At 39.0% G+C, this 17,184-nt stretch overlaps 1 protein-coding gene across 1 annotated transcript; it reads left to right on the forward strand.

The window, feature by feature from the left end:
* Positions 1-7,172: 7,172 nt before the first annotated feature.
* On the forward strand, positions 7,173-10,843 carry PHOX2B (paired like homeobox 2B). Its single transcript, XM_075578655.1, has 3 exons — positions 7,173-7,424; positions 8,249-8,436; positions 10,391-10,843. Exons 1-3 carry the CDS (start codon positions 7,184-7,186, stop codon positions 10,841-10,843), a joined length of 882 nt encoding a protein of 293 aa, XP_075434770.1. The 5' UTR covers positions 7,173-7,183.
* Positions 10,844-17,184: the final 6,341 nt, after the last annotated feature.

Raw genomic sequence — 17,184 nt, forward strand, 5'->3', positions numbered from 1 at the left:
CATGCTCAGTAGCACTCCTTTTGACACAAATATATATATATATATATGATGTGGTGGGTCCTGGGGTTAGAGCTTTCTGGGACTTTGTGTTTAATCTAATGTTGGTGTCCGAGGCACAAGGTGATAAAGGGACAAGGTCACAAGGAGAACTGACGAGGGGTTCTTGCTACAAAGCCAGTGACATTACCACTAAAATACTCCTTCAGCCCACTCCTACAGGGACAAGAACAAACCAGGAAGGAATAAAGAAATAATAAAAGGAAGAAGGAAGCGAGGGAGAAAGAAACAGGGGGGGAAGCACTGGATCAAGATTAACTTAATACAGGTCGTAAAATGGGAGGAGGAAAGCATCAAATGAACATGAGATTTTATCTTTTTTATATATTTTTTATTTGATTATTTTGACATTTTGTCTCTAGTATTTAGGTCAGGGTAAGAATGTAAAACTAACTCTAGGAAGACTGGAAACTTGTTAGTTGGTTAACAGACTGATTTCATTAGAATTTTAGTTTGGCTTCTTAACTCCGTTCCTGAGGGTACAAGGAGGTAATTTAAGGGTGGGTTTTAATAGGGGCGGGAGGGGGGTGGGGGGCAAATGCTTGGTCACCTAGATCATTGGTGCTCAACTCCAGTCCTCCAGCCCCTCCAACAGGTCAGGTTTCAAGGATAGCCCTGCTTCAGCACAGGTGGCTCAATCAGAGGCTCAGTCAAAGACTGAGCCACCTGTGCTGAAGCAGGGACTGATTGCACCACCTGTGCTGAAGCTGGGATATCCGGAAAACGTGGGGGTCTTTAGGACTGGAGTTGAGCATCACTGACCTACATTAAGGAACTTGCACAGAATTTCAGATGCCATTGTTGACGCCGCTTACCTAGCACTGATATTTAGGACAATTAGAAATGTGTGAAAGGATGAGGCACACAATTAGATTTTAGTTTACACGTTTGTAATGTTAGAGCCCCTTTCAAAGCTTTGGAATTAATATACAAATTTGGATTGGAAAATATGAAAATGGTGAAAACCTGAAGACGCTGTTACAGCGACGTCTAAATATGAATACAGGAGGGACATGAAAGTTGGCGAAAGATAAATAGTTTGAAAATGATGCAGTGTAAATTTCAAATGAAACGCACTTTGTAATGGACACAGTAAACTTATTACAGAATAACATTGAGATGTATGCTCCAGTTAATACACTAGTCTCCGGAAATACACATAATTGTTATATACTGTACAATGAGAGTTCAGATGTTAGCATATGGAAGGAATAGGTGCTGTAGCATATCTGTGCTGTAGGCGCCTCACAGTGCAACTGCACATATCTTATTACAGTGTATAAACTCTGACGGGATGAATTACATTGCAAAGCACACCCCAGCATTCTGGTTGGCGGGGATATATTACTATATAATACTCAGTGTATTGCACAGTCAGGACGCAACCAAGATTCAAGAAAGGAAAGGCCAAATCCCCAGTATAGTAGCAGGAATGGAAGCATATTCCATTAGATTAAAAGAGGGACCTTTGCACTAGGCGGGACACTACGGTAATCACCCTCACCTCTTGCGGGTCAATGTATGAAGAAAGGGGTCTGCGCTGAAGCATTTGAGTTTAACAAGTTTGCATTTTCTTTGTGTGATACGCACCACAAGTATGAGTATGAGTATTAATACTGGGGTAGAATTTGGCGCCTTGCTGTGACAAATACATATTGCTGTTGGAAAACACTCCCGCCACCTTTTAAGGGGATGGGGGAAACCAACGCAGAGAACCGAAAACAAAAGCAACACAAGCCGCACTTTTCTTTAGTCCCACACCTGTGCCAACAAGCAAATGTACCTCCGCACGAAGCTCATTTCACTCGCGCCATAAATCCCTAATATCGTCTCCGACCAACACAGACAGACAAAGAAAATCAATTCAGAAACGCTACCAATCACAGGTATAATGCAGCACAGTTTTCCACAAAATAAGCATGGTGCGCTAATATTTAGGGGACGATACATAGACTCCCTGGTGTTGTTGTTGTTGAGCTGTCCTTTTAATATACAATTGCAACGCTAAAAGCCACGTCCTGTACTCAAAATGAACATAGCGTAGTTTGATAGCCAAGGTAAATATCTCACCTCAAATTAACCATCTATATGGAGAAAACGGTGAGGTTTCATTAGGATTATTACTATTACAATCTAAAGGATTATTTGAAGAATGGGATTTGATTAGATTGTTACGATACATAAGCGCTGAATGTAAAGATTATAATGTCACCTCCCCCTCCCCATCACCCCCTCCTATCCCTTTTCATTTCTATATCCCCCATCCTCTCTCTTGATCCCTTATTTCAGGCTTATTATTATTATTTGTTGTAAATATGAAAAAGTTAAAAAAAAAAAAAAAAAATGAACAATCTTCGTTGGCCAGTAATGATATATGTCCATAATACATGTTATCTTTTTACTAGTGCCCTATAACAAATAGGATCGGGTGCTGGTGTCCCAGCATGCTGAGTGACTGACCTAGAATGTCACCACGAGGATTCAAATCCACATGCAAAAGAAACTATATGAGCCACAGAGCTAATGAAAACATTCCTAGTTCTGTAGGTTCTTTTCTGCTGTGGAAATGTGGATTATGTGACTTCCACTTTAGGAAAATATCATGGGCAGCATTTATTAGAGTTATAATCTACATAAAAAAGCAGCCAACACGCTATACCAGTTTGAGCATGTCTTCCATAATTTAAGATAGTAACAAAGGAGGGAGAGGGTGTAGATGTTGTTACTACATGGAAGAAAGGATCAACACAGCTAATCACCTATAATTTAAGATATACAGTACTTAGATTTTATTTCAGAGTCCGAAAAAATATATACGATACTGACATTTTTAAATATATTTGAATATAGAAACCATTATTTCTCCTAAACTGTAGTGTCAGACGATTTAACAAAATAAGTGTTAGGGTATAAGTGTATGAAAAGTAGTTTTATATACATATGTAAATACAGGTCAGTCCTCGCTATCCGTCGTTTCACTTTACAGCGGACGGCATATCCGACGCGTCACAATGCAGTCCTATGAGGACGTTTTCCGAGCCAGGACGCCTTATTGACTCACCGCTACTGAGTAACGCGGGGCTCACTTTACAACGGTTTCACTATCCAACGCTACTCTCCAGAATGGATTCCGTTGGATAACTGAGGATGCCTGTATATATATATATATATATATATATATATATATATATATATATATATATATATATATATATATAATCAGAAAATTAACTGCGAAACATTGTAGCTTTATGAGTTCAATTTTTGGCAATTATCTTCTTAGGTTGTGTAGGTCACATAATTGTACAGTCCCACTTTGCAACATATGTTCGAGATGCAGTTAAATGAAAGCACTCAGCTGTGTAACACCACCGATATCATTTGAACTGTTGCCTCATCATTTCATATCTATTTAACAGCTTTTGAAACGTAGGCCTTGAAGCATAACTGTAAAAAGCGCAACAACAAAAATAAGAGAATAAACAATAAATATCGCTGCCCAGAAGGGGGACAGGGCGAGTTTGAGACACACTGAGGAAAAAAAGTCAGAAATTGCAGAAACAACATTTTTGGGACCATATCAATGGGATTGCACCTTTAATTATACTTCCCTTTGATATATAAAATAACATCATACATTGTGATGTTGTATTAGAGAATGAATTGTAAAATACATTCTATTGGAATCAAAAGAACAATTTACCAGCAACCACTTAATGTTATTGATATCTTTAAATTAACCCATGTGGCAATCACTTTATTCAAGTACATGGAAAAACCTTGGTAAGGAAATCAGTAGTTCCACATGATACCTATTTCATTGAAGCAACACAATGTACTGTGTGTAAGAAGAAATGGTCATTAGAAACAAATCTAAAAATAAATAGATATATATTTCCAAAGGCTGTAAATACAGCGGAAAGCAAACACGTGCTTGTTAAACATTGTCATCAGGAAAGCAGGTGATGTAGAATAAGTTATCACAAACTGCAGTTTAAATCTTTAACATTAGTGATATGCAATATCAGTAACATCCATGATGTAAGAAAAGCAAAAACATACTTTTTTTGTTTTGTTTATGTATTCATCAAATGTAGACATGTTGTTAGTAAAATGTCTAGCATTTGACACAGATTATTAAAAGAGTTTTTGTTAAATAAGAATTGGCGGATTTGCTTTTGACCAATAAAAGACTTGCAATGGCTTTCAGACACTTCGACAGCAAAGGGTTCAGGTAGTCAATTCTGTATGTGCATATATAATATATATATCAAGATTATTTCATTACTGCAGGTCACTGATACAGTGGCCAGTTCTGCTTCCTTACTTGTTTCTCTAAGCATTCTGGGATTTGCACTTCGTTTTCCTGCAGAGAAAAAAAATAAAGAGATTTCAACACAATTTCCCAGATTTGCTGCAGAGAGCTAAAGCCATATGAAAACTTTAGACCTGGATCATCAATTTTGGAAACTCCTTTGCTGCCAATGGTGACTGCATCTCATTGCTATGGTCTGAGCTAAAACTGTCCAGTACTAAGGAAAGGACACATCAAGATAACAGGGGGGAAAAAACCCACACATTACAAACCCCACTATTTGAAATTCTTTGTTTCAAAATCTATTTGTTGTTCCAGATGTGAATAGATACCCCCCTGACCAAAATGGGTATTGATATTCATGAGCAAGAGAATAAATAAAGATAAATCCTTGATGTAACTGCACTTGGAAACACATCAGTCTTTGCAGGCCTTTACACTGGGACTACAGAAGACTGATGTTTCTGCTGCTATTCTCTCCTGCTGTCTGGTCACCAGAAAGGGGAAATAAAAGACAAGGAGAATCCTGCAATTTGTCACCAAAAAAAAAAAAAAACCTTCACATTTATTTTCTTTCCACTGCTGCCACAAAGCTGCACACCAAACGCCACCAAACGTTGTTCTTTATCAAATCCACATTGTGCAGCAAACAGCAATAAAACTATCAGGCTGTGTCATAAAGCTCTCACTATTAGCCTTAGTGGATACCAACTTTATGACTTGCATTATACAGCTTTACTTATTGTGACAGAAAAGTGCATCTTTGTTTTAATCAAGTACTCTTCCAAGAGACTGTATGTTATAAAATGCAATAAAACATCCAGCACCAAAAGAGCCCAGCCTAATGTGCTTGCTTTGTCTATTGACTGGTATACTATAGCATTGAATTAAGCTGCTTAGCTTGGTAAATACTGTACGCCTTAAATACCCCTATTAAGGCTTTATGAGTTTGTTACTTTAATTATGGACTTGTTACAGACCACATAAAAGGATGCAATAAAACTAATTATCCACACATTAAGATCATGCAAAAAAAAAAAAATACCCATGGGTTGTTTACATAGCACGGGTTTTCTGGGGGAGGGAGGAAGGGGGGTTAAATTTTTAAAGGAAGTCTCACCCACTCCAGGAAAAATAAAATAATGATACGCTTATGTTTTTCTGCTGCATGCACAGTGAAAATGATACAAACAAATAGCAATGTGTGTGTGTGGAGGAAATGAAGAGAATAATGAATGGTTTCTTCATTACAAGATCCTCCCCAGGCAGGGAAATGGAAAGCATTCTGTATGTGCAATAATGTCTCTTGCTTTGCTGTTGAAGGAAGAAGGCATGGTGTACTGTAAAGAGAAGCAGAGAATACCGCAAATTGGGAGGGGGGACAAATCAAAAGCTATTACTGTACCTGCCAAAACCACATTTTATTGTATTCTTTTTTTTTTTTACCATAATATCCAGGAACAAAATATTTTTTAAGAAGAATCATTTCTGGAACAAGTGACAAGGAACGTAGAGTTAAAGCTAGCAAATGAAGATCATCTCACATTGAGATATATATATATATATATATATATATATATATATATATATATATATATATATATATATATATATTCTGTATTTTGTATGAATATATATATATATATATCTATAGATATATATATATATATATATATATATATATATATATCTATAGATATATATATATATATATATATACTCACACACATGTATATATATATAATCTATAATTATAGCAATATAGATCAATATATACAACAATATATATATATATATATATATATATTTATTTTTATTTTTTGGGGAAACAATATGCAATTTATAAAACAAAATTAAAAAAACTTACTGTGTAGAAAGTGGTCCACGTGTTTTGAACCTAGTGTATGTTCATGAAAGGATAGAAGCGGTGTTGTAGGATGTATATTAAGGAGCAGGGGCGAGCATCAATGAAAATGTGATTATTTTTGGTTTGTTTATTTATTTTTTTTTGCTGCCTCAGCCACCACTGCACCAGGTGGATGTGGGAGAATAGAGCCCCATTCACCCCGGCCCAATGCCCCGGCCATGGTGCTGAGCCTGCCAGTGTGCCAGTCCTCTGCCATTACATGCACCTCAGGGGGGAGGCTTGTTGGGAAATTGAGCGTGTAACATTCTTACAAAAAACAGCTTCTCTGTGACATCAACCCTGCAAGGGAAGCGAGAGGGGAAAGATAACGCACAGCATCTCAATTTATTGCAAAGGTATATATATATATGATCGGTTACAATGGTTTAAAAGCTGGGGGGATTGGGGGGGGGGGGGAATTGGATCAGGGGAAATCGTCACCCAACTTTCATTATTTGCAAAGAGTGTGATTGAATTAAAGGGCAGGGAGCTGGTTAGAAGGGAGGATGGAGGGCTCGGTACGTAATGGTGTGCTATTAAATTCTAATTAGAGATGCAGGAATCAATGATAGGGAGGTTGGACAGCTCGGTCCCCCTAGTGCCAGCCCAATAGACTGATGAGTTATTGTCATGTAAAAAGCGCCAGCAATAAGACCAACCGCTTTGCTATTGTCCAAGTGGAAAGAGCCAAGTTTATTATGAGGACTATATGCTCTAGAGACCTCAGGCAAGGCATCTCATAGGAGGCTTTTTCATAAAACTAGGCTCTGCTGGTAGTAAGGAGGCCAGTTCTGAAGCAGGCGTTGAGCTGAGAACATCTCCCTAACACAGGCACCTTCTGCAAGTTGCTTTTCTCCCTTTCTCTTTTTTCCCCCCTCTTTGGTGAGACGTCCAGAGCCTTTTCAATGTATAAAATGGAATATTCTTACCTCAATTCCTCTGCCTACGAGTCATGTATGGCTGGAATGGACACCTCAAGCCTGGCTTCGGCTTATGCTGACTTCAGCTCCTGCAGCCAAGCCAGTGGCTTCCAGTATAACCCTATAAGGACCACTTTTGGGGCCACCTCTGGTTGCCCATCCCTCACCCCAGGATCCTGCAGCCTTGGGACACTTAGGGACCACCAGAGCAGCCCATATGCAGCAGGTAAGGACTTTCCAACCTCACCAGCCCTACAAGAAGCTTTCTCCTCTTGTATATAGGAATCCTTGATTGCATTTGAAAATGGAAATGTGTTTAGTATTTACCAAACGAAATTTGCTTACACAAATGAAAGAATTTATCACGTTAGAAGCGATTGCAGGCGAGGGGTAATTCAGTTACCGGGTTACACTATCCTAGTCACACCCGAACCGCCAACAAAATTATCTTAAGCTGCCAAAATGATAGACATAATTTATTTACTTTGCGATGAGACGTAAAGCTTAGACAATAATTAAATAACCAAAGAGCTCATCACAGAGACAGTGTCCTAAAAATGCAGGGGCTTCAGCTTTCTAGCTGGTCATTTAACACTAAGTTTTCTGACTTTGGATCATGATTGACTTGTAAGAATCTGGACTTTTTGGGATTCACACCTTACTGGTTTTACAATGATTTGGGACAATTTCCTTGAAGCGTTTTCAGCACCCATCATTTACAAGCCTACTTATATTTACATTGCATATAATTAAGGATACATACACGATTAAAAGAATATTTCTCAATTAAATGGACTTACCCTGCTTTCTATTAAATCTATATTATTATTTTCATACCATATTTTTTCCAGTAGCAAACTATTAGTGCTATATAATTGCAGTGTATTAATTACATGCGTATTTATTTTTTATTTTATTTCACATTATGTTATACCTTATACAATTATTTACACTTTTTCTGTTGTGTGTGTGTGTGCCTGTGTGTGCCTGTGTGTGTGCCTTAGCAAAAGTGATTGACTAAGTGACTTTCATTTTTCATTTCTTCTACAGTTCCTTACAAACTCTTCACTGACCACGGTGGTCTCAATGAGAAAAGGAAACAGAGGCGAATAAGGACCACATTTACCAGCGCTCAGCTGAAAGAACTGGAAAGAGTTTTTGCAGAGACCCATTATCCTGACATCTATACCAGAGAGGAGCTGGCATTGAAAATAGATCTCACTGAAGCTAGAGTGCAGGTATGCAGTCTACACACACACACACACACACACACACACATATATATATATATTATATATTTATATTTTATTTATATATATATATATATATATATATATATATATATATATATATATATATATATATATATATAATGCAGCTTTGCAGTGAACCAAATAAAACAATGGAATCATTTACAAGAAATGTTACCATTATAGGTTTACAGCCTATTCTTAAAAATAAATTAAGGTATGTGTCCCATCCTTAAGCATGTGCAAATAAAAGAAACGCTAAACAAGTACAGCCACTAACAAGTTTTCCATTATTTAAACTCGTTTTGTAGTCTTCAAATGTGACAAATAAGTTCTTTAAAATAAAAACATTACATTGATTTGGATGCATTAACTTATACCGTTTTTCAGGTAACAATTCACATATCAGACAGTGCAATGCATTTTAATGTATTCTTCTACGATTCCCAGGAAGAAACTCTTTGTGTTTATACAGATAGATTATTTTGCATTACATGTTTGTTCTTTAAATAGTTGAGATACACTAAAATATTACATTGTATTTAATCTATTTATTGACCTAGTAATTAATGTAACATTTCTTTACTTTCCTTTAATTTTAATTTGTTATATGAGCTGTCCTTTAAAATGATGAAATACTTCCAGGATTTGAAAACAAGCATTTAAGATATTGCGACTTTTTAAAAAAAAAAATAATGTCCTTTGTGCAGTAATTGTAACAGCAATATTATAAGTGTAGTTCTTAAATAAAAAATTAAAAAAAAAAACATTGGAATTAACCTGTTTTATGAGATTTTTAGGTGCCATAGCTTTTCTCTTATAAATTAAGATAAGATAATGTTCAATATATATTTGCCTGACATTATTCTAACGGTTGTATTCTCATTTTCTCTTTCTGTTCTCGTGATTCTATTTATCCATTCTGCAATTCATCTCCAATCCCCATCATTTTTCCACCACTTCATCCTATTCATGTCACTGACCAACTCCTCTTCCACCTGCCCTCACTTCCCTTCTAACAACATATTTATATTATAATATAATATATATATCCTTTTTATATTTCATCCTACACATTTTTTTTAAAACCTATGCCCCCCACCCCACTCCATGTATTCATTCTATATCTCCATGACATATATTCCTTATCACCTCTTGCCAACCCATTCTGCATCCTCTTATGTTTATACCCACCGTCCCCCTGTTATCTTGTCTTCATCCCACTCTATCCTTTTCTTTATTTCCCTCTGTCTTTTTGCTATTATCTTCCCCCTGTCCCTTATTCATTCTATTCTTTTATTATCATTTTGCATCCCTACCTCCCCCCTCCATCCCATCCTCAACCCCATCCCTACCTCATCCCTTCATCCCATCCTCACCTCATCCCTTCATCCCATCCTCACCCCCATCCCTACCTCCCCCCTCCATCCCATCCTCACCCCCATCCCTACCTCATCCCTTCATCCCATCCTCACCCCCATCCCTACCTCATCCCTTCATCCCATCCTCACCCCCATCCCTACCTCATCCCTTCATCACCCCCATCCCTACCTCCTCCCTCCATCTTTACCTCCCTCTCCATCCCATCCTCACCTTCATCCCTACCACCTCCCTCCATCTCTAACTCCCTCTCCATCCCATCCTCACCTTCATCCCTCCCTCCTCCCTCCATCTCTACCTCCCTCTCATCCCATCCTCACCTTCATCCCTACCTCCTCCCTCCATCTCTACCTCCCTCTCATCCCATCCTCACCTTCATCCCTACCTCCTCCCTCCATTCCACCCTCACCCCCTTACCCTCCTCTCTGCCTTCCCCCCTCTCTCCCCCCTCCTCCCTCTATCCTTGCTTATCCATCCCATCCTCACCCCCCTCTCCATCCTTGCTTATCCATAACCCCTTCACCCCCCTCCCTGCCTTCCCCCCTCTCCCTCCCTCCCCCAGGTCTGGTTCCAGAACCGCAGGGCTAAGTTTAGGAAACAGGAGCGAGCTGCCGCCGCTGCCGCCGCCGCTGCCAAGAACGGTTCCGCCGGCAAGAGATCGGACTCCTCCCGGGATGACGAGAACAAAGAGGCCAAGAGCACCGACCCGGACAGCACCGGGGGCCCAGGGAACCACCCGAACTCCGCGCCCAACTGCGGCAGGGGCCCCAGCCCCGCGGGGGCGCAGGGTGCAGGCGGACCCGCGGAACCAGGCAAGGGAGGAGCGCAGGGGGCGGGGAGCCTGGCAGCAGCAGCAGTGGTGGGAGGCCCAGGGGGACCACAAGGCTGGGAGACGGGCCCAGGGGCCACCATCACCTCCATCCCTGACTCCTTAGGAGGGCCATTCGCCAGCGTGCTATCGTCCCTGCAGAGACCCAACAGCACCAAAGCCACGCTGGTCAAGAGCATGTTCTGAACTCTCCTTCCGCCCCAGCCTTCTCCTCCTCATCATCATCATCATTATTATTATTCAGAATACTAGCCCTGTTATTTGCATTGCTGGTTGTTATTGTTCTTAGTGAACTTCAGAATGATAATGACAAGTGACAGGTCTCAGCTGAAGAGGTGGACTCCAAGTAGCGCTCTGATGTCCTCCTGCTTAAGGACAGAGGCTGAGACACATCTGGAGAGCTGGGGACACATATGCAGTGTCTCCTAGGCCACCATCGGTAGGGATCCAGATGTTGGACTTGGTTATCAGGCAAGGAAGTTTCCTGTGTAGGCCCCAGTGAACAGCACCCCAGCTTGTGACTGCACAGACTGGTACCAATATCAGGGCTTTAACATGACTCCAGGGTCAATACACCCACGAGTGCAGTGGGAAGTGCTGAGACAGAAAAGTTGCTGATTAATTAATGTGACCCATCTTTGTTTCCCAAACACATCTTCCTGCCAAACAGATCACTTTTACCTATACAGCCAACACCACACTGCTGGTGTCTCCCTGTCACTAAAACCATAACATCAAATCAACTCCATACAACCTGTTGAAATTAATGTGACCTATCCTGCTGCCTGCAGGAATGAATCCCACGGATGTATATGGCAGGACATCCCAGAGGATCACCCTTTCTAGGCATTTTCCCATTTCCTCTGTAAATCACAACAACACTAATAATATTTCTCATTTTTCCTCCAGCAAATGTTGGGATCTTCAAATGTCTCTCTCCTGAATTATTGCACTGTGTTGCAGGGTCTGTTTTATTCATACAGGATATATATCATCATAACATCGGTTAGCGGTGTAATGATGCACCTATTACATTGTTTCACGCAAATTACACATCTCAGTTGTTTTATTTTTAAAGGCACAAAAATATAGATATTAGTTGGATGTTGACAGGTATGCTTTAAATTTTTCTGTGTCTTTCTACAACCGTGTTCTGTGACTCAATTGTATAGTGTTAATATAAGTACAAATTGTCTACAATAGTTGGAAGTACATAACGCTGCCTCCGTTAGTCTATGCTGTGTCTTTATGGAAAATTAAGGATCTCACGGGTTCAGTTCATTGTTTGTTTCTTTTTCGTTTAGAGAAACCAGGTTCATACAATGGTATATATTTTTGTTACAATTTGCATGTTTTTTTTTGTTTGTTTGTTTTTTGTTTGTTTTTTCTTCCTCCCCCGTTGGAATATGTTGTGAGCATAATCGTCCTAAATTATGTTCTGGGGTTTCAAAGTTATTTATATGTCGTTATTATGAATGCTTATATTTAAAAGGGAAAATATTTCTACATGTGCATATAGTTTTCCAAGAGTGTGCCATTAACTTGATTGTTGATAATAAAAATGAAAAAAAATGTTTTGGAAGTATCTGACTTAATTTGATCTGCATTAAATACAGCAATGGGACATTAATGAGGGGTTCCAATAATGTATAAAATGATGTTTCACGTATTACCTTATATATTTCACAATTTTTTAACAATAGAATAAAAATTGCACAACATTATCTATATTACATTACATTATATACACACACACACACACACACACACACACACACACACACACACACACACACACACACACACACACACACACACACACACACACACACACACACACATACACATATAATATGCCAAACTATAAAAACGTGATCTATTTATTAAAATAAATACGTTAACATAAATAGCAGGTAGCTATAAAATAAGGATTACGGACAAGACAGTCTTCTGAGGAGTTTCACTTTATTATTTTGTAGGCAAAATTGATAAATACATTTGCAGTTCCAGTAATTACTTTTCTTCTATTGTTCTAATGTACCAACTCAGCGAGTTATTTATCAATACAATTAGAAATACTGTCCCCTATGATATATTTATGACCAATAAAACGGTTCCTTTTTATGCAGTATTTCTTTTATCTGAAAGGCGTTTTGAGATCACGGGTGTATTGACAATATGCATATAATAGTTGGACGCTTTCCGTTGTATTTGGCATGTTTCTTCTTCATTCCTGCACTGAGTTCATCTGAAAACTATATACACATTTTTACTGGACGATAAAGAAAAGGAAGAGGAAGGTAACTTATGGCATGTGGATGTAATTTATCCATGAAACCTGCATTAGCATTAAGCGCAAAGCTTAAACAGCACTATAGGCTTTGAAACCAAAGATTAGCATCAATTAAGTCTTGCATACATTCAAATGAAAAGAGCAATTGACCTTGAATTGGCTTTATACCAGTATGTGCAGAAGAGAATTAACTTTCAAGTGCCTGACACATGAGCATGTTACACACGGAGCTGCGCTTCAAAGCCGCAAATAAGGAGCAGAATACTAGGTGGGTTTGTATGGATATTATTTTTATGTACCATTTTCACACATTTTATCACAGAAATTATTCCACGTTCCAGTGAAATTTGTTTATTCTATGTATTATTTGGAGAGAAAAATGTCACATGGAAATCCTGACATTAGACAGGTGGGAAACATCAGCAGATATAATAACGGAATAATGGAGAATATTTTGCTTCCTTCATGACATATTTGAAACAGTTGCTTTGCTATTTTTTTCTTCTTTTTACTACATAAGTCTTTCTAGAGAAAGAAAAAGTCATAATAAAAATGACATCTTGATCATTTTATATATTTTAAAAAAACTTGCTCGTTAAGGTAGCAGGAACCCTGTTTCCTTTGCCATTGTTAGAAATATACGTATGGTACAATGTGTAATACATGTATTTTTGGTGATGTGAACTTTTTACAAACCTATTTATATTAGTAGTCCTTTTTCTTTGATCTTGTAGATAACACTCAGGAAATTATTGTTTTATTTATATTTTATTGGTTTCCATTTTAGCTTATAGGACATCGTGTTTTATTGCCTTTTGATGGAATGCATATTTATATTGTATATATTCATATATGTTTTATATAATATAAATATGCATTGAACTATACGTCTTCCCACACGTCTTTATTTTTACATGTAACATATATGAAAATATATTACAGAACACACACACACACACACACACACACACACGATATTTAATAGTAATAGCACTGCTTTTCTGCAACTGTATTTATTTTGGGAGTGCATTTTGAAGAACTTTCCACTAACATTGCTTTCTCTGTTAATTTATTCCAAGTAGTTAATATTGTCATGGAATTATTTTGTTCTTAAGGAGTGTACCCATAGGAAGGGAGAGGGCTGATATGTCCTGCTTCAGAGAGAGAGAGAGAGAGAGAGGGCAGAGTATCAGAATGTCCCCAAAATGACATGCACTCAGTATCCCACATAAGTGGTAGATACAGTAACTAGCAATATTGCATACCTCGGTGTGGTATTGAGCTTGTGGATTAATCACATAGATATCCCGGCGCAGTTCTTACCCACAGGAAGTCAGAACTTAACATGAGAATTTGATCTAAATACAGATATCCATGTTAGGCCTTTAGCATAAGCCCTGAAAGTGGAGGGAGATATAAAAGTGACCCAAAGTTCTTATTTCTATCTGTCCAGTTCACACTCTGTGTGCTGATCCCCGCAGCCTTGTGACAGACATTAGAAGTCCTGCTGATTGTTTTGTCTTTAATGCTCAATATATTGACCTTTATTTATATGTATCTGCTATGATTCTTCAGCAATATGCTCACTGGGAACACTGGTGTCAGAGTGAAGGTTTTAGCCCAGGGGTCCTCAATGCCAGTCCTCAAGACTCCTCCCCCCCCCCCCCCCCCCCCAACAGGTGTCAGGTTTTTAGGATGTCCCTGCTTCAGCACATTTGGTTCAATCAGTGGCTCAATCAACCTCTGGGTTAACCCTCACGTAATTTATCTACAAACAGGGCTTAACTCCTTCACTGCAAGAGGGTCCGACACAACGCGTTGCAAAGAAAGGGTCAGTAAAAGGGGTACATCTGCGAAATATGATCGTATTTGTTGATGTTATTTTTTTGAAAATGCATACTTTTCTACCCTTATTGTGTTATTCTTGTAAATCACAGCGTAAGTTCTCCCCCTTCTTGGCTGGCAAAATACACATAGAACTGAACCACCAAAAAATGTAGGTTGTGTCTATGTTTAATAAATCAACATGGTTATTAATTCATTTATGTGGTTTGTGCAGGAGCATTACAGATAATAGCCTTTGTTTACAATATTTGAAAACCAATTTTCAACACATTTGAATGCAGTCTGCATTGTGGAGCAGGAAGAATTAGTAGACAATTGTCTGGGAACGTAGTGCCCTCTACTGGATAAACACTGATATACACTGGAGAAGCAAAGTATTGATATTTTTCATATAAGATTGCATTTTGACATTATATGTGGTGTTATACTTAGGAACAAAAAACATGATAAATAGATCAGAGATCAAAATAAACAACAGACGTGTTTAGAGAAGTATATATTTTTTGCACTAACATCATTTATTTAAATGCAGTCAAATTAGCCTAAAAGATAGAATTCACAAAGCGTCGATAATGATAACGGGTGTCAGAGCTTGAATGGCACTGACTTCCATTGACTTGAATGGCACTTAATGTAAGTGCATTGACATTCTTTTTTAATCATTCTCCTTCAATAGCCCGACTTGAACAACCTACCAGAGACTCTCAAAGCCGCCACCGGGCACATGTCTTGCAAGACTTCAGCTGTCTCACATTTCAACCTTGTCTGTAACTGCAACGTACACCCAGAATCATATATGATCTCTAACTGTCCATGAAATGTCTTTAAATATAATGTATTACCTCTGTTCATTGGATGTAACCATGTATGTGTCATCATAACTCTGTGCCCAGGACATTCTTGAAAACGTGTGGCAACTCTCAATGTATTACTTCCTGGTAAAACATTTGATAAATAAATACAAAAATAAAACAAACGTAGCATTGCTCTCATCACGGAAAATGAAAATAATAATTACTAGCAGGTTTGCACTTTTTGCAGGAATTTCTCCCTTTTATTCAAATTTCTCTCAAACGTTTCTTAGTGCAGAACCTGTAAGTGGAGCGCACACATCATTTGGCTTGTGTAGTTGGGATGGGAATATTAACACAGACACCGGTGGTTTCCAATATTACCACACAGCAGACAGTGGTTTTAAATGAAGAGCAAAGTACGTGCTGTCCCAAAAAATAGTCCCATTTGATTCCACGATCAGGTGATTTATCCCTCTGCTGCTCCTTATTCTCTCCTGATCGGGCAGGGTAAAACCAGAACATATGCAACAAAAAAGGGCACAAAAAGAGAAAAGCACAATAAGATTTATTAAAAAAAAAAAAAAGACAAAATAACACTTGCATAGTAAAATAGGATCATCTAGATCCGGTCATCCGCACATCCATAAAGGAACCAACACGAGGAACAGGTGATAGAGTCCTACAAGTCCACAACACGGAAACGAGCCGAAGTACGATCCGGTTTCCACTGCAAGGTGTATACAGCTGTGGATGTGGCTGGGTGCAGCACCTCCATTCCCAGCAGGCCCCATCAGAAAAACCTTCTTGCACTCCCCCTGACAAACTGCAGTCACAGGCAGGAGTATAAACGTAGCAACTGGTCTTTATTCTTCATATTACAACAGTACATTACAGCATACAACAGGTACACTCTTCTTGGACTCAACCCCCAGGGCTTGAGGCCCCAAAGGTCTATCCTTTGCTCCCCTGCTCCCTGGTGGAGTAAGGGGTAGTATCACACTCCCCTGAGGGAGGGGAAGGAAGGTGGCCAGAGCCCTGGCTCCACACTCCTAACAACCAGTAAATGTAGCTCTGCAGCCCCTTTGTACCCAGGGGGAGGGTTCTAGGTCTGAGCCCCTGATAGGGCAGTACACAGGCCTTTGGCTCACCTCCCCTCCCCCGTCACTCAAGGGAGTTGTTTACTGCAGTGGAACCCAGATTAACCCTAACACTGCCTGCACTGGTAACAGGGCTTTATGTGTTAGGCAGGGCAGATAAGTAGCCAAGAGGATACATGGCTACACGAGTCTGAGGTCAGATGCATTGTAAGGAACCCCAACCCTCTCTAATAGCACTTGTGAAAAAAGAGACTGTTATGGCGCTTGGACAATTAAACCATAGAAGAAATGGCCTGTGACGTCAGGTGAGTGTCCGCCAGAATCAGCTTTGCAGTTACTTCTTCGAAGATCCGTGGCAGTTTCTGCGGAAGGTACCATCATATAAGTATTGGAGACAAGAGAAAAAGAGTGCCACAATAGTGCATTATCTCTGATGATGCATATACATCAAAACTGAAGACATCAGTAAATATCCTCTTGTAGGATGTTCAACAATAT

The sequence above is a fragment of the Ascaphus truei genome, chromosome 1, assembly GCF_040206685.1.
Source record: "Ascaphus truei isolate aAscTru1 chromosome 1, aAscTru1.hap1, whole genome shotgun sequence".
NCBI lineage: Eukaryota > Metazoa > Chordata > Amphibia > Anura > Ascaphidae > Ascaphus > Ascaphus truei.

Bases quoted from the DNA above. Each gene is read 5' to 3' on its own strand.
- PHOX2B (XM_075578655.1), top strand. From the start codon at position 7,184: ATGTATAAAATGGAATATTCTTACCTCAATTCCTCTGCCTACGAGTCA. The intron at 7,425-8,248 runs GTAAGGACTTTC...TTTCTTCTACAG, and splicing joins GAGCAGCCCATATGCAGCAG to TTCCTTACAAACTCTTCACT. The intron at 8,437-10,390 runs GTATGCAGTCTA...TCCCTCCCCCAG, and splicing joins TCACTGAAGCTAGAGTGCAG to GTCTGGTTCCAGAACCGCAG.